The sequence below is a fragment of the Leptidea sinapis genome, chromosome 46, assembly GCF_905404315.1.
Source record: "Leptidea sinapis chromosome 46, ilLepSina1.1, whole genome shotgun sequence".
NCBI lineage: Eukaryota > Metazoa > Arthropoda > Insecta > Lepidoptera > Pieridae > Leptidea > Leptidea sinapis.
In genome coordinates this window covers 7791861-7811274 of record NC_066310.1, presented here as the reverse complement: position 1 = coordinate 7811274, position 19414 = coordinate 7791861, and the positions used below count along the sequence as shown (strand labels likewise).

The 19414-nt window shown below is 35.9% G+C and overlaps 1 protein-coding gene and 1 pseudogene across 2 annotated transcripts in view; both read left to right on the top strand.

The window, feature by feature from the left end:
- The window catches only part of LOC126977889 (G protein-coupled receptor kinase 1), an 87991-nt gene that overhangs the window by 36676 nt on the left and 31901 nt on the right, over positions 1 to 19414 (top strand). For both annotated transcript variants that reach the window (XM_050826519.1, XM_050826518.1), the window contains exons 7-8: positions 3108 to 3216; positions 4695 to 4829. In XM_050826519.1, coding sequence (XP_050682476.1) covers positions 3108 to 3216; positions 4695 to 4829 — 244 coding nt within the window. The remainder of the gene's footprint in view (positions 1 to 3107; positions 3217 to 4694; positions 4830 to 19414) is intronic.
- On the top strand, positions 14214 to 15304 carry LOC126977897 (uncharacterized; annotated as a pseudogene).

Here is a 19414-nt window from a genome sequence, read left to right as displayed (position 1 = left end):
ACATGGATATACAAAAATTCATTTTCCTATATAAACTTCAGTTTTGCTAAAACTCCCATACTGATAAGGAATCTCATCTCATTGAAAAAAAAAAACATCAGTGTCTTTAACATACTCTGACTAGATTCGTTACTGGTCGCTCATTCATGCGACTGTTGACATCTAACACGTTTTGTTGGAAATATGAGCGAATTTTAACATCACATAATAAGCTAGAGATTTGTCATCTCGGCGTGCGTGTCTTCGTAATCCTAAGCTATAAACGCTTGGATCAACTTTATTTGCATTAATGGTGTCACCCGATTCGTTGTTTGCTATGGTTTTAAGCACAGAAGACACCCAGTTATCAGTGTCGAATTTTCGTTGTTAGCTATGATTTTAAGCACAGAAGATGACCCATTTTTCAGCGTTGAATTTTCGTTGTTAGCTATGATTTTAAGCACAGAAGATGACCCAGTTATCAGTGTCGAATTTTCGTTGTTAGCTATGATTTTAAGCACAGAAGATGACCCAGTTATCAGTGTCGAATTTTCGTTGTTAGCTATGATTTTAAGCACAGAAGATGACCCATTTTTCAGCGTTGAATTTTCGTTGTTAGCTATGATTTTAAGCACAGAAGATGACCCAGTTATCAGTGTCGAATTTTCGTTGTTAGCTATGATTTTAAGCACAGAAGATGACCCAGTTATCAGTGTCGAATTTTCGTTGTTAGCTATGATTTTAAGCACAGAAGATGACCCAGTTATCAGTGTCGAATTTTCATTGTTAGCTATGATTTTAAGCACAGAAGATGACCCAGTTATCAGTGTCGAATTTTCCTTGTTAGCTTTGATTTTAAGCACAGAAGATGACCCAGTTATCAGTGTCGAATTTTCGTTGTTAGCTATGATTTTAAGCACAGAAGATGACCCAGTTATCAGCGTCGAATTTTCGTGAATTTTCGATAGTAATAATAATGATAAAGCCCTTTTATTTCCCTAACTAACATAACATAAAATTTACATTTATATGAATTTCACATAGCTAAGACCACCAGAGTCTTAAGGGGTATAGGCCTCCGCCAATAATTTCCAGGTTGTTCTTGACTTTGCTTTCTGAGTTTAAGTCAATTTTTAAGATCTTATCAACCTATCGTTCTTTAGGACTTAGGACAATTAGTGACCAGCTTTGTCCACCGTCCATCTGTCTTCATCCATTCAATCTTATCATATGCTGAAGGGCATCTGTTACTTTCGTTTTATTGCGAATGTTTTCTGATATTTACTTGTCCTTCAGCTTTATATTCATGATGCTTCTTTCCATTGCACTCTGGGTCTTCTGTATTTTATCCCTTGTATTTTTATTAAATATTAAAGTATGTGTACCGTTAAAAAATGCAGTTAAAGTAATATTATAAGGAAAATTGAGTGGACCACTAATTACTTATAACTTACCAATAAACAGCATATGAGTTCGTTCATGCAGACATGAATGCAACATGGTTCCGCCCCTCATTATAGATATCGTAGTTTATGTAAATAGAAAAACATATAGCATGCGGTTCTCCTGATAACAGGCGATCAACACTGCCAATGTTTTCTTTAGAAATATCACAGAAGCGTGTACTCGGTCTTTTATACAATACAATTTTTTTTCCTTTTATCGTGCGCAAAGTTCGATTTTGCGCATGCATTTGCGTTCGCAAAGTACCACTTTCCCACACGTTGGCAAGAGCATGCGGGAATGTGGTGAGCGTGCGGGAATGTTTGAAAATAATTATATTGGCCGAACTTTGCGCAACTTAATAGGAAAAATAGTATACGATACTCGTGCGCTCGTAGGTCATCCTGTACTCGCTTCGCTTGTGCGGGAAGAACCTTCTTTGCGCACTTGTATCGTAATCTATACTAGGTATATCGGGCATCGAGCGGGTAGTCGTTGACGACTTAAATCCTATAAATAACCGTTAAGTTTTATGTTTTCGGTTTAGATCATTTATACGTCTAGATAGACTATGACTGCTGTGAAAACGTCGATATAAATTGTGTTTAGAACTAATTAGAACAATTTACACTTAGTGTCATACAAATCCCGAGTGTAAGACGTAGCTTGTCACGCACACTAAACTAATATTCCTGGCCTGTGTTCATCGGTTGTCTAACAGCAAGAGACTATCTAGACGTTTTAATTGTCTAAGGTTTTTACCTATAAATTCCGAGTGTCAGTAATTTAGATTTTAACATTAATTAGCTAACGTCACAAATCTTTTGATGACCACACTTCGTTAGCATATCTTGTGACGTCATGGATGATTCCTAAGATTAATAATTAATATTACTACTAATTAATATACTACTATTAGATATTGACTCAGGGGCGTGCATTGGTTTTCTAGCAAGGTAGCCACTGTAGATCTAACTAGTCGAAGTTGCGCTTTATTCCGAAAGCACGACATAAGTTGTTTGAAATGCTGCTTGCTTCGTACATGCAATCTGTAGACTGCCTAACGTAGGTAGTAAATTAACTTTAACAATAGTGCTTTTTTTTCATGGAATAGGAGGACAAACGAGCGTACGGGTCACCTGATGTTAAGTGATCACCGCCGCCCACATTCTCTTGCAATACCAGAGAAATCACAAGAGCGTTGTCGGCCTTTAAGGAAGGTATACGCGCTTTTTTTTGGAGGTACCCATGTCGTATCGTCCCGGAAACACCGCACAAGGAAGCTCATTCCACAGCTTAGTAGTACGAGGAAGAAAGCTCCTTGAAAACCGCACTGTGGAGGACCGCCACACATCCAGATGGTGGGGATGATATCCTAATTTGTGGCGTGTCGTGCGAAGGTGGAATACGGTGGCAGAATGTGGGCCGGCTTGAAGTATTGCCGTGCTCTATTAATGACCCCCAGCTTCTTCGAAGCCAATTTGGCTTTGCCCTCCAGATGGCCACGGAATTGGCAATCGCTCGAGATTTCGAGACCCAGTATTCCGAAACTAGGCGAGGCTTTAAGTGCTATATTTATTTAGGTTTATAACGAGGTTGGTACTGCCTAATTGCCTATATCATATGTACGCCCCTGTATTGACTTACAAAAGAATCCTGTGAGTAACCAGATTGATTGTTTTCAGTGATAAATACACAAGGTTTTGCCAATGGAAGAATCTAGAATTGAACATTCAGTTGACGATGAACGATTTCAGCGTGCATCGTATCATCGGACGAGGCGGCTTTGGTGAGGTGAGCGAACTTATACAAATATTATTGTCTTAATCCTATGTGTGTGGCCTTCGCGTGGATTTTGAGCGATTTCAAATGGAATCTTCGATTTACTATTTTTAGTATCTTTATCTGTAATGCCTAGCGCGATGTTTTCTCATGGTAAGACGATTTCTAAACGATTCTATTTATATAAGTCCGTAGTAATATAATTTAAACCAACCGTGCATAATCAACTAAATATAGGACTGTATGATATTGCGTCGATATATATTTGAGGAATATATACAACTGAAGTTAAATTATAATTAAGTAATAAATCATTTATTCATTAAGCCAAAAATTTATGTCACCTTCTACCATTTATACAGATTTTTTATTTTTATGACAGTAAAGGACTAGACGAGTTCGTAGACGTTCAGCTGATGGTAATTGATGTACCCTGCCCATTACAATGCAGTGCCGTTCAGCATTCTCGGAAACCCCAAAAATTATGAGCAGCACTACATTTGCGCTCGTCACAACACGTATGTCTCAAATAAGATGTTAAGTCTCATTTGCAAAGTATTTTCACTAGCTACGGCCGCGGCGCCCTACAGACCGAAACACAATATTGCTTACATATTACACTGCTTCACGGCAGGGATAGGCGCCGTTGTGGTACCCATAATCTAGCCGACGTACGTACGTGCAAAGGAGCCTCCCACTGGTGACTTCGGAAATGTTGAGCTCTAATGCATGTTAATAATTTGGCAAGAATAGTACTGCCACTCGGTTCTATCACTATTTAAATATATTGAGCTTTAGCATTTTACAAAATATTAATCTATGATTCAAAGTTAGGCAACAAAAATAGTACCTAAGTCATTTCTACTGCTTTTGTAAGTGAAAATATTTAATAAAACATTAAATCCAATAAGTCAGCATATTGTGTAGATATATTTTTTAAGAGATATGAGACGTTTAGCACGAACAGTTGCAGAATTTTTAACTTTTAACTCTTTATTACCACCAAATGCAGAATTTTCAATGGTAGTATATCGACCGATCACGCGAAGCATCGCCCGTTTACAAGCATGGTCTAGTCATCACTTTTTAATCCCCATATTTTACAGAATTCAATCAGCTATCTTTGTTAACAACCATTTCTAACACTGTTGTCTCGAGCCCTCGACCCGAAAGTGCTCAAATTATATATTATAACTAGCTGACCCCGCAAACGTTGTATTGCCGTTGTAACTGAAAAACACTTTTTAAACTGATAAATTATTACTTAAGTATTAAGTTTGTCAGCTTTTAATTTTAAGTGAAAAGGTTACCGAAGGAAACACAACATGTCCCAACCGTGTGCCCTTCACACCGAAACACAGTAATGCTTACACATTACTGTTTCACGGCAGAAATAGGCGCCGTTGTGGTACCCATAATCTAGCCGGCATCCTGTGCAAAGGAGCCTCCCTTTATTAGTATCACATAATGAGTGGTCGTTTTGTCGGCAGGTGTACGGATGTCGGAAAGCGGACACGGGCAAGATGTACGCGATGAAGTGTCTCGACAAGAAGCGGATCAAGATGAAGCAGGGTGAAACACTGGCGCTCAACGAGAGGATCATGCTGTCCCTGGTCAGCACTGGGGTAAGGTTTTGTGTTACTTATTAGCAGACCAGCTTGGGGACCAGGGGCGTGCATTGCTTCTCTAGCAAGGTAGGCAATGTAGATACAAGTAACTATCTTAATAATATACCCCCTAATTCATAATAATCTGCTAACTTAAAGCATTGCTATTCTCACTCGTGTCTTCTTCTATTGACATAAGTCAGAATGAGAAAAAACTCTCCTAAGCGGCTGTTTAAAGTTAGCGGACCATTATGAATAAGGGGGATAATATTTAGATATTGCAACCATATCGCGAAGAGTTTGACGTTGTGATTTACTCTCGACATGTTAATTTTGTGGTTTTAAAAGTAAGCTAAAACTTAGTGGGTGGATGTTCAATAGAAATTTTGTTGTAGAATAATAGAACTAAAATATTACCTAACACTAGTGGCATATGTAAGTTTAGGTTCTTATTAAGGTAGGCACTGTTGGGGACGCTCTTAGATAGATTGGTGTAATATGATATTATGTGATACATGTAATATTATAAGATAAAAGTACATAACAAAACGAAAAAAACAAAAAGAACGTATACAAATGATTTGAGTCTTCTTTAGTGTTAATTCCGCCAATATTTGTCTTTAAACAATTCGACACGTGTTTCGCCTCTACACGAGGCATCCTCAGGACGTGTTGTCTCGCCAAAATCTGGCACGAGACTGAAAAAATCATTTGTATAATGCCTACTTCCGACGCCTACTTCAATAAAAAAAAAGAACGTATTTAAATAGTAATTGATTTAATGTTGGAGTGTTTCTGTGCAGTGCAGGAAATGGGTCACCGACTCAGGATTTGAACTGACTCGAAGCACTGATTTTTGATATGCTGGCAAATCAAAGACCCTTAACAGATAAACATAAGTTGAGATCTTTTTTAGATTTAAGAAGGTATAAGGAATTTGAGGTCGCGATAACTCGTGCAAATAATCATCAGTGTGGTAACGACTAAGTGCGGCTCCGACTTAGAATCGTGTGTAAAAATCTCAAAAATTTGGGTTTCGTTCTCGGCAATCTCCTCCAAAACTTAACCAATCGTAAAGGAGTAGCAACGACACCTCTTTCTGCCGTGAAGCCAATAATGTGGAAGCATTATTGTGCTTCGGTCTGAAGGGCGCCGTAGCTAGAGAATTGAGAAATTACTGGGCAAATGAGACATAACATCTTATGTATGAAGGTGACGAGCGCAATTATAGTAGTGCTCAGAATTTAAGGGTTTTTCAAGAATCCTGAGCGGCATTGCATTGTAATGGGTAGGGTAGGTATCAATTACCATCAGCTGAACGTCCTGCTCGTCTCGTCCCTTATTGTCACAATAAAAAAGATGATTTTCTATGAATGTAAACAGATAAGCGTGTTACATTTAATGTATTTCTAAATTGAGGTATGTGTGCTGACCGATTAAATTAATATATTTTATCTAAATAATTCGAGATCAAGATATTTAAAATGGCCGTTAATCGACATTATTTTTATGTAACTATCGATAACTCAGTCATATCCAACTTTGAAATACTTGTTAGACTGCTATTCATATTTTAAAAGCACACTTAAAACATAAAAGCGTCGAGTAAATAAAAATATAGCCAACTTGAATGTAATATGCGGCACCGCATTAAAGATTAACATGTAGGTAGATACATTGGTCGAGATGCTCGGTAAAGTCTCGCGGAGTGCTCTTGAGTGTTCGGTCTTATGAATTAAGGTTACAAACAACCTCGCCCTTCTTAATACCACTATACTTTAACGTTTTGAAGTATTTCAATAATATTTGAGTTTGGTGTAGCCGATATTTATACCATCTTTGTGCTGCAGAAGAGGGCTATTCGCGCTATTTATAACCTAGGTCCTAAAGAATTATTAAGAGAAAAATTTAAAGAAATAAACATTTTGACTATTGCTTCTCAATATATTCTTGATAATGTTCTATATGCTCATAAGCACATTGAGGAATTTGCTAGAAACTGTGACAATCATAAAGTCAACACAAGGAACAAACATAAACTTGTTATGCCTACCACTTGGCTAAGTCGAGTTATTAAGTCTTTGACAAGAGGATGTTCAAAGCAAAAGTATTTCGTTATTGAGAAGAATTGTCAAAAAACTTTTGTGTGGTAAAAGTTATTATAACATAAATGACTTTCTTAATGATGCCAAATATTGGGATTGGCGCGACCGCCCTCAGGCTATTAAATAATAAGTTTAATTGTACTATATTACTTTGAAAACATATTTTTTGATGAAAAAAAAGCCAGCGAGTTTGTTGCGATTGCCCATTTTTCTCAGGTCTGACGCATTCTCTTTGGAATGGTTGGTAGATTTTTACTTTCAATAAGTGATGTCACATCCTATTTTGAATAAAAATATTTGAATTTGTGTCAAATATGGTACACATCTTCGATCATTTGTACGTCTAGATAGACTATGACTATGAGTTTAGAATAACTTACTTCTATTTTGTGCAATGCACGCACACTAACACAAAGTGTCATACAAATGGCGAGTGTAAGACGTAGCTTGTCACGCACACTAAACTAATATTCCTGGCATGTTTTTATCGGTTGTCTAACAGCAAGAGACTCTATCTAGACGTTTAAATGATCTAAGGTATACACTATAGTATGAGTGTATCTCCGCAAAACAGGAAAGAAAAGTGAATATATTGTTATTGTTACCGAATTTTGTTTGACAAGTCGTAGACAGCCACCCTTGAAGCTAGATCCTCAGTAACTTTGAATATTAAACTAGATTACAATTAGCTAACGCACACATTGAGAAATCAAAATTGGTCACGCGTTATTGGGCTTGGCTGGGTCGTTTATACGCTGGTAAATTCGTATGTGTAATGGTAATTAATAATTGACAGACTAACAGAAATTGTCTAGCATCAATTTAAACATAAAATATATATATATATATATAATTGATATTATGCAGAAGAAACAGGGTAGGGGATAGCACGCAGCTTTGCGGGACACCAGTGTTGGGTTTTAATCGGAGCATGCACCGTTGATAACAAACTTGATGGTCCGATCGGCCCAAAAGCTAGTGAACCATTTGCACAACCTCTCGGGAAGCCCGTAGGATGGTAGTTTCGTTATAAGTGCTTTATGCCACACCCGATCGAAGGCCTTCGCTATGTCTAAACTTACCGCTACAGCCTCTCCCTTCGACTCAACCGCTTGCGCCCCTTTATGGGTGAGGTATGCTAGAAGATCACCAGCTTAGCGATCCTGCCGGAAATCGTACTGGCAGTCGCTGATCAGCTGGTGCTACTCTAGGTATCTCAAGAGCTGGCGGTTGATAATCGACTCCATTACTTTGGAGAAAATGGAGGGAATGATAATGGGGCGTTAGTTGGACGGATCCGAGTGTACACCTTTCTGAGGGATCGGGTGCACTAAAGCCGCCTGCCATAATTTCGGGACTACGCCCGATGAGTGGATGAGCCGGAAAACACGGGTAAAGAGCCGCGCCAATCGCGGATCACATGACCGCAGCACTATCGGGAGAGTGTCCAAGGTGAAAAGCGTCGGAATTTTACCTCCGGCACGTATTGTACGCGAAGAGGGCACTACCGCATTGACCCAAGCCTGAAAGCAATCCCGCTTTCGGGGAGAGGCCATTTTGCAGAAGCGGTCAAACCATGATTGTGACCTGCCACCGATAGGCACCGAGGAGGATGTAATGCAGAGTTCCATACCTTGCAGTACCACATGAGCAACAGCGTCACCAGCGCCATCTGGATCATCCAGCGAACAACAGATCTGCCTCCACGGGTAGGATGCAAAAAAATCGCGCACGGTCGACGGAAACTAGGTAGCCGTCCGGATGTGAGGTCAAGAGGTCAACAGAAGGTCCAACAGTGAAGGTGTATGATCTTCCACGTCTGGGCTCCGCGTCGGCGCAATAACCAGCTGTGTCACACCATATGCTAAGCTGTTGTGCTTTAAGCCAGGTATCAAACCAAACCTGATGTCACCAATAACTTCGCGGAGAGCCCTCAGGTGTTAGGCCTACTCGTGGACAGATCTCCCTGCATGATCGATGGTACATGTGGCCTAACCATTCTATAGGCGTGGTGGGCGTTGAAAACGGTATACAAGTAATACAAGGTATAAAAATCAAATGATTGTTAATATGATATGATAATATATTAGGTTAAAATAACATCTAAAAATATTGTTTTGTTTTTTATTTGAAAAAATTTTTGTATTTCTGTAGGATTGTTGTATTGTTTCCAACGTAAGTTACGCTATTTGCATGAATAAATATTTATAGCCCACAAAAACAGTAAGCCTTTGAAGGTGTTTTGACTATAAAAACAACTGCTTGTTATTATTCATTTGATATAAGAGTATCAATATTTATAAACGGATTTATTTGTTCGTGTTCATTTAAATGATTTGTTACTCTAGGCGAATTATTATAATACTTTTAAACAAGTGACCTAGATCGTTGTTCATTTTTAGCGTTCCGTAGCGAACACTAAAAATGAACAACGTTTTCACACAAAAATAGAAAAAAAAAATACAACATGGGGGTTGCCCATACTTAGAACTGAAACTCAAAATTTTTTTTCATTAAACCCATACGGATATCTATGCATAGGTGTTCAAAAATTATATTGAGGTTTCTAATATTATCATTTTTTTCTAAACTGAATAGTTTGCGCGAGAGACACTTCCAAAGCGGTAAAATGAGTGTAATATATTTTGCTGCTGTATATATTAATAATGAAACATAAATAATGTAAAAGTCTAAACTCTAACCCCCTTATTCATAATAGTAGCAGACTACCTAAAGCATTGCTAATTCTCACTCTGTCTTCTTCTATTAACCTAAGCCAGAATGAGATAAAACACTCCTAAGCGGATGTTTAAAGTTAGCGGACCATTATGAATAAGGCGGTAAGTGATAAGAACTTATTAGAGGGACCAACATATCATCTGATCAGTTTTTTCAATTTACTAAAATATACAATTTAATGATAACGAAAAATCCTTTAATATACGTGTTTTTGAAAGCAAAGCAATTTTTTTAAAGTTTTTAACTAGATCTTATATAAATACACAGTAGCAATACTGTTGTTCTGCCTTAAGTCAGGTAATTAAACTAAAACTGGTGTCACCAATAACCTCGGGGAGAGTTCTCAGGTGGTTGGCCTACTTATGACTGTTCATTGTCAGTACATTTATGAAAATTTAATATACGTTCACAAAAATCGTCACCTTTTTGCTATTAATAGTGATTTTCGTTATTATAACACTAGATATAAGGGATTGCCTGTAACTAATTCTAGTAGGCTTCATAAGTACATAATAGCTTTAAGGGTAAATGTATACACTTTTATAATTAAGTCCCAGCCACTGTTCAGGCATTATCTATAAATAAATTTAAATGTTTTATGAAAAAATGGATCTGTCGTAAATCGTCATTTTATGGGACGAGGGTATAAAAGAGCGGCTTCGGGCTCATTTGATTCAGTCTCGTGCCAGATTTTGGCGAGACAAATGTCCTGAGGATGCCTCCTGTAGAGGCGAAACACATGTCGAATTGTTTAAAAACAAATATTGGCGGAATTAACACTAAAGAAAACTTAAATCATTTGTATAATTATGGATTTCCGCAAAGTAACGCCTACTTCAATAAATTTTCTCAAATAATATTGTTGATGATCGTAAGATCACAACTAACTCGTACTTGCAGTGAACTAAACATTGAAAAACATTTTTTTAAAATACAGACAAAAATATACTGCAATCAAGTTAAGTAAAAAGTTGAAAAATATATTTATATTGTTTTACACTATACTAAACCAATATACTTTAATATTTTTATTTAATAATGTGTAATTTATACTTGTTTGTATTTTTTTGCTATTTTAGACTTTTTTATTACGATACTGGGTAATCCGTTTCGTGGTGATACATGGCTTTATTACAGCCGGACCTTTATCACCATAGATCAGTTTGAAGGCATTTTTATTTAAAATCTTCATAAGACCGACTAAAAGTCGGATTAGCCTATCATGCCACCAGCATAGTTATTACTATGTTGGATATTTGTGGTGATCCTCAAATTTTTGTAACTTAACTGTACTAAAATTTCAAATACCTTCATTCATGCGCCTTACATAAAGTCTTAAACATGTCCCCCAGCCCTATTTCTTTCTGTTTGAGTAGCAGATTACATTATATTATGTTGCACAGTGAAAGGAGATAAAGAAGTAGTATAAATCAGGCACCTTATTATTATATTACTTGATACCAGTTTATTGATTAAATTTTTATTGCTTTATTGATATAATATTGCAATAATTTATCTGATATTGTGTATACCACTTTTATAATTAAGTCCCAGCCACTGTTCAGGCATTATCTATAAATAAATTTAAATGTTTTATGAAAAAATGGATCTGTCGTAAATCCTATTACTCCACAGTTGAATATCTAAATGATCGGACAGACTGGGACTAGATTGTGATTATTTTATAGCAATATAAAAGACTGTACAATATTGTATATTTTTATTGAAAATAGCGCAAAAAAAGAATGCTGGAAGAGTTTCTTGCGCCGCTTCTTCTCTCTCAGAGCGCCATTTGTTTCCGTAGCGGTAATAGTATCTAGTATATTAGAAATGACACCAAAAAGAATTCTAAAGGAATCAATGTTAAGAAAATAAATGCCTTTATGCACTCAACATGGATATGTAGTATTGCTATTGCTATAAAAAATTCATAATCTAGTCCCAGGCTGTCCGATCACTTAGATATTCAGCTGTGGAGTAGTAGTATTTACGACAAGCCATTTTTAATAAAACATATTTAAAATGTATTTATAGATAATGCCTGAACAGTGGCTGGGACTTTATTATAAAAGTGTATACATTTACCCTTAAAGCTATTATGTATCTTATGAAGCCTACTAGAATTAGTTACAAGCAATCCCTTAATAATGAAAATCACCATTAAGAGCAAAAAGGTGACGATCTTTGTGAATTTATATTAAATTTTCATAAATGTTCTGACAATGAACAGTCAATATTTATTTCTTTGAGAGACTGATACTTAACAATCAAGTGGAAGTGAGAAAGAATCATAGGCGATGGCATTTGAAATTTTTTTCCCTTTTGATCCAGCTTATAATATAATATGCGTAGGTAAAGTTTCACAAGTATTATTGGATTACGAAATTCGTTAAGTTTATTAATTTATAAGGTTTCCGTAACGATGAAGGTACGTATAGTGCTTCTAGTTCAAATAATATAATACAAATGATTTAAGTTTTCTTTAGTGTTTACATTGTTGAATGAACAAACAAATTTAGTCCCATTACCTTTGTTACGTATCTCTTCCGGGAGTAATAAGTCACAACAGCCGACCAATCACAGCACGTCATTTTATGGGACGAGGGTATAAAAGAGCGGCTTCGGGCTCATTTGATTCAGTCTCGTGCCAGATTTTGGCGAGACAAATGTCCTGAGGATGCCTCCTGTAGAGGCGAAACACATGTCGAATTGTTTAAAAACAAATATTGGCGGAATTAACACTAAAGAAAACTTAAATCATTTGTATAATTATGGATTTCCGCAAAGTAACGCCTACTTCAATAAATTTTCTCAAATAATATTGTTGATGATCGTAAGATCACAACTAACTCGTACTTGCAGTGAACTAAACATTGAAAAACATTTTTTTAAAATACAGACAAAAATATACTGCAATCAAGTTAAGTAAAAAGTTGAAAAATATATTTATATTGTTTTACACTATACTAAACCAATATACTTTAATATTTTTATTTAATAATGTGTAATTTATACTTGTTTGTATTTTTTTGCTATTTTAGACTTTTTTATTACGATACTGGGTAATCCGTTTCGTGGTGATACATGGCTTTATTACAGCCGGACCTTTATCACCATAGATCAGTTTGAAGGCATTTTTATTTAAAATCTTCATAAGACCGACTAAAAGTCGGATTAGCCTATCATGCCACCAGCATAGTTATTACTATGTTGGATATTTGTGGTGATCCTCAAATTTTTGTAACTTAACTGTACTAAAATTTCAAATACCTTCATTCATGCGCCTTACATAAAGTCTTAAACATGTCCCCCAGCCCTATTTCTTTCTGTTTGAGTAGCAGATTACATTATATTATGTTGCACAGTGAAAGGAGATAAAGAAGTAGTATAAATCAGGCACCTTATTATTATATTACTTGATACCAGTTTATTGATTAAATTTTTATTGCTTTATTGATATAATATTGCAATAATTTATCTGATTTAAAAACATATAGTTGATATTCGTTCATATTATGTGTATTAATTAGCCTAATTGTCATCTATATAATTGGGCAAGGCCGGTCACTTGGCTGGGATCTCCGTGGCCGTCCATTGTTGTGGGCATTTAGCGGCCAAACACAGGCTATCATTATTAAAGCCTTATGATTATGTTATAAGAATGTGGTGTTCCCGGCAACCGCGTGCGACATTCTCGCTCAATAGCTCTTCCCTGACTGCCTCTGCTCAGAGCTCGCCCGGCCCAGTGTTCCCAACTCTCAAAAATTTATCTCCCTAAAGCCCCGATCAAAAACCCCTAAAATCCCTACAATTTCTAGAAATTCCCCTAGATTTTTTTTACAAATAAATAATACATTAAAATAATAAAATATCATTAAACAAACAATAAATTTTAAGCAATCAATAAAAAATTTCATTCAGTAATATCATTTTTTAAAATTATTTATTTATCAATTAAATAAAGCTAAATTAGATTATCCTATGGCCTATATTATTACTCCTTTATTTGCTTAATTTGAAAGAAAAAAAAATATGTGAAGTTATAAAAATTCCCCTAAAAATATAACACCCCTAAAAAAATCCCATCCCACATTTTTTCCCCCTAAATTTGGGTGGAAAACCCCTAAGTTGGGAACCGTGGCCCGGCCCCGCTCTCGCCCGCACTTACATCGTACGCTGATTACACCACGATGACGTTCTTGACCACGACATATACAGTGGTGGAGATATTATTAGAAACACTTCATATTAATTCTGGAAGTATAAAATCAACGTGCAATATTCGTGAAAAATATGTATATGCAATAATAAGTAATCATGCAAGAATATAGCGACTCAATTAAAATACTCTTAAAAATTGTAATAAACCAAATTGTAAGTAACCTTAAATCACAAAAAGAGTTTAAACTTTTTTAGGTGTATTTCATGTTACTGACGGCTTGTTAGAAACAATTAAGATAAGCATCCATGGTTTGTTCCATTTTTGGAATTATAAAAAACTTCTGTCTTTTCTATGGACATCAAATTGTAATTTTGCGTACAATAAGTTTTATTTAAAATGGGCATAGATAAAAGTTTTGACGCTTCGACCTAGACAAATAATTGTAAATTTTCATTTCGATCAAAAGTGGACGTACAGGAGAATAGCTGAACATTTGAAATGTTCTTTAAGAAAAGTTTTTAATGCAATTGACCATTATAGAAGACAGAACTATCGAAAACGTTCTTAGAAAGACTCGATAAAAACATCGACCAGTGAAAATATGCTAATCGTACGTGTTGCTAAACATGACACATTAAGAGGCTCCAACCAGATTAAAAATGAAGGTTTTTCGCCTGATGACCCCAGAAACGTCTCGTCAAAACTGGTACGCCGAAGATTAGTGGAAGCTAAATTGTTAGGGAAGGTTTCTTGAAAGCTAATGCTTGTAACCAAACAATACCGAAAGAAGCGTTTAGTATTGGGAAACAAATATGTTAATTGGACGTTACGAGAATGAAATAAAGCGTTATCTGAGATGCTACAAAAATAAACATGATAAATTCACACGAAAAGCACTATGTTAGACGTCTAATAAACCATGCTTTCAATTATAAATACACAAGGAGCAGAGTTACAACGGTGGCTGCAATATCAAAGTATGGGGATGTTTTCCCGGATGTGGAGTTGCACCGGTTCGAAATATTGAAGGTACAATGGATCATCTTCAGTACCAAAACATATTAGAGGACATATTTATTCCCTACCCTGACAACCATTTGCCTGTAGCCTGGACCAGTGGGAGGCTCCTTTGCACAGGATGCCGGCTAGATTATGGGTACCACAACGGCGCCTATTTCTGCCGTAAAGCAGTAATGTTTAAGCATTACTGTGTTTCGGTCTGAAGGGCGCCGTAGCCGTGTGATTGTATTAAAATAGAAAATGTACAAGAATACTCGTACCTTGGGCTTGTGATTGATAATAGACTCAATTGGGGACCTCATAAAAACCATGTTTGTGCTAAATTGAGATCGGTGCTTTGTAAACTTGCATATTTAAAATATAAGTTACCTTATAGTGCCCTAAGATTATTATATATGGCTCTGGCGGATTCCGTTATAAACTACGGACTAAGCAGTTACGGAAGGACGTACAAGTCATATTTAGAGGATATATACAAATTACAAAAAATAATTCTTAAAACTATCGTTCCAAATTATTTTTATAAACACAAAGAAAATACGGACCTTGCACTATTTAAACATTGCAAGGTTATAAATGTCTTTGATAAAGTGAAATTCCGTATATTGTCAGATATTAATGAATCTAAATTCCTTCGAGAAATTCAAAGACTGCCTTATCTAAGACAATTTACAGGAACAAACATATCATTTAAATTACCTAAATCTACAAATAATATGGCACCAGAGCAAACAACTACGTCATTCCTCTATACTTAAACGAGACTCCCTTAGAGATTCAAAAATTATATATAAATAAAAATAAATATAAGTCATCGTTAAAAAAGTACTTTTTACAAAATCCTTCATTAATATAATTTTATCTGCGGTAAGCTAAGTAGACAACTAATTTGTAATTACTAACATTTAGTTGATAATATTTTTTGTTTTTCATTTTATTGATTTCTATTCTACTTTGTTTAAAATTGTAATTTAAGATCTTGTAATAACTGTATTAATTGAAAGTAATTGTTCTTTTCTTTTTAATTATTATGTAATTTAATTCTAAGCGGCTTCACACACAGATAAGCTTCCTAAAGTTTAAGTGTGTTTTATTATATTGTAAGCTATAACTATATTGTATTTTAAATAAATATTCTAAAAAAAAAGCTAGTGAAATTACTGCTCAAATGAGATTTAACATCTTATGTCTCAAGGTGTCGAGCTCAATTGTGGTGCCGCTCAGAATTTTTGGGTTTTTCAAGAATCCTGAGCGACACTTCATTGTAATGGGCAGGGCGTATCAGTTACCATCAGCTGAACGTCCTGCTCGTCTCGTTCCTTAAAAAAAATTCATGGTAATGACCCTAAACACACAGCCAACAGTGTCAAATGTATTTTTAGAGAACAGCGTATGCGCAAGTCTTAGACGGCTAACCGTCTAAGACAATCTATTTATAGGCAAGTCTAAACTTGCCTATCGTTAAAAAGAAAGTTTCAAACAAACGAAACTCCAGTCAAAAAGAACTCTACGAAGCTCTTGTCGAAGCATGAAACTCAATCCCAATCGAAAAATGTCTGAATCAATGCCACGTCGTTGCAATTAAATAATAATTGTAACAAAATTTATTAGCCTTTGAACAATATTACGTAAACAATATATAACTGATTACTTCTTATGTATAAAATTCTCATATCGCGGTGTTTGTAGTTAAACTCCTTCGAAACAGCTTGACCGATTCTCATAAAATTTTGAGTGCATATTGGGTAGGTCTGAGAATCGGACAACATCTATTTTTCATCCCCCTAAATGTTAAGGGTGGTCCACGCCAATATTTTTTTAACTTTTTTGACATAATTTTTTAAATTTGTTTGATTATGAGTCAGCTATAAAAAATACATGAAACTTCAAATTTTCACCCATCTACGATCAACAGTTACTTTTGTATTGCGATTTTAGTATCGGCAATACACTGTACTGTATTTTTCTGTTGTTTCTAAAGAGCTGTCCATCACTGTTGATACCTTAAAAGACATTTAGGTGTTTGTAAGAAATTTTATGTTTAAACGGCAGCAGTAATCATATTTTATGCTACTTGTTGTTATAATTTTCATTTGACATTCAACAAAATTCTGCGAGATCGAATCAGAAATGAGGAGATCCGTAGGAGAACCAAAGTTACCGACATAGTACAAATGATTACGAAACTTAAGTGGCAGTGGGCAGGGCACATAGTTCGACGGACAGATAGCCGTTGGGGCAGTAAATCGAATGGCAACCACGTATCGGAAGACGTAGTCTTGGCAGGCCCTCCACGAGATGGACCGACGATCTGGTCAAGATTGCCGGGATACGTTGGATGACGGTAGCGCAGGACTGATCGTCGTGGAAATCTTTGGGGGAGGCCCTTGTCCAGCAGTGGATGTCTTCCGGCTGATGATGAATGAATGAATTCAGCAAAATTGTTGCTGCACAGTATCAAGTATGATAGTGTTTCTAATTATATGTCCATCAGTGTATGTAAATTAAATAAATAAATAAAAGACATCGTATGGACGATAGATTGAATCCAGACTTAAACAAGGTCCAGCCAACTGGACTGAAACGAATCGGCTTGCCCTGAATCCGTCGAGGGATTTCTACCCGCCTACCGCTGCATTTTATTTTGTAATCTCATTATGTCGCATTTCACGTCACTTGTAAAATTTAATGGTCATTATACGTATATAATATACGTTCACAAAAATCGTCACTTTTTTGCTCTTAATAGTGATTTTCATTATTATAACACTAGAAATAAGGGATTGCTTGTAACTAATTCTAGTAGGCTTCATAAGATGCATAATAGCTTTAAGGGTAAATGTATACACTTTATAATAAAGTCCCAGCCACTGTTCAGGCATTATCTATAAATAAATTTTAAATATTTTATAAAAAAAAAAATAGATCTGTCGTAAATCTTATTACTCCTCAGTTGAATATCTAAATGATCGGACAGCCTGGGACTAGATTGTGATTATTTTATAGCGATAGAAATGACTGTATAATATTGTATATTTTTATTGAAAAGAGCGCAAAAAAAGAATGCTGGGAGAGTTTCTTGCGCCGCTTCTTCTCTCTCATAGCGTCATTTGTTTCCAAAGCGGTAGTAGTATCTAATATATTAGAAATGACATCAAAAAGAATTCGAAAGGAATCAATTTTGAAAAAATATATGCCTTTTATGCCTTTTTATCATCAAAGAGGATGTAAATACTACGATAAGAGGCGGGACTGCCTAATTAAAAATTTAAATTTAGTTTAGTATAAAACATGCAGGCATTTGGCATAAGTTTGAAATAGTAGTAGTATGGCGTTTGGCCACGAAGTACAATCCGGATAAGTTGGAAAGCGAACATTTGCTGAAAACGTAGTGGATTTTGGCTATCTGCGTTTTTTACAAGATTATAGCCGTCATGTATCAATCTATCAAAGACTGCACGTTTCGCTACGCTGCTGGTCATCATTTCCATTCCATAAAATAAATAGACTTCTATAAGTGTGTACGTTAGATAGTTTAATTGTTGAATTATTGACTGATTTATCATCATTTACCATCGCTGACTGTTTACGGCTTTTGAATCGAAATCAATTATAATAACAATAGATTGCCTTTCCATTTCTATCTTGCTGTATCTTCAGTGGGAGGCTCCTTTGCACAGGATGCCGGCTAGATTATGGGTACCACAACGGCGCCTATTTCTGCCGTGCAGCGGTAATGTGTAAGCATTATTGTGTTTAGGTCTGAAGGGCGCCGTAGCTAGTGAAATTACTGGGCAAATGAAACTTAACACAATATGTCTCGAGGTGACGAGCGCTTATTGTATTGCCGCTCAGAATGAATACCTTAGATGATTTCTACGACTAGATAAACTGTAAAAACGTAGAAAAAAATAACCTGTATTTTGAACAATGCACACACACTAACACATAGTGCCATCAAATCGCGAGGGTGAGACGTTTTAGACTATTTCTATCCGTGGTCTAGTAGCAAGAGGCTCTATCTAGACCATAGTTTCTCAGACCTTATTTTGCTCACCGCCCACTTTGAGAATATGTTTTTTTCTAGAGTATTTTCGTGTACATTTTTGCCTTTTTAGACTATATTTTTTAATATACCCACGCCCCATCTGCGCCATCTCAATGCCCCCTAATTTTCTCTGGGTCTTCTACTGCCCCCCGAAAGTATCAAACGCCCACAAGGGGGCGTTTTCGCCCACGTTGAGAACCTATGAATTCTAGACGTATAAATTATCCGAGGGTCATCATTTTCATTCCATAAGTTACAACAGACTTCAAATGTGTGTGTTTAGCTAGTCTAATATTAGAATTATTAAGGAGCTAATTCCAACCGTGGTTAAATGCTTACGACTAGTCCATTACAATCGGTTATAGTAACAAAAGATTGCCTTACCATTTCTATCTTGCTGTCTCTATGTTAGAGATGTTCTCCACTCTTCACTCTTTGTTTCTATTGTATTGTAAGTCTGTGATTAATACATACTTACTTTCTATGCCAATATTGATAATAGTCAATTAGTTGATGAAAAATTACGATA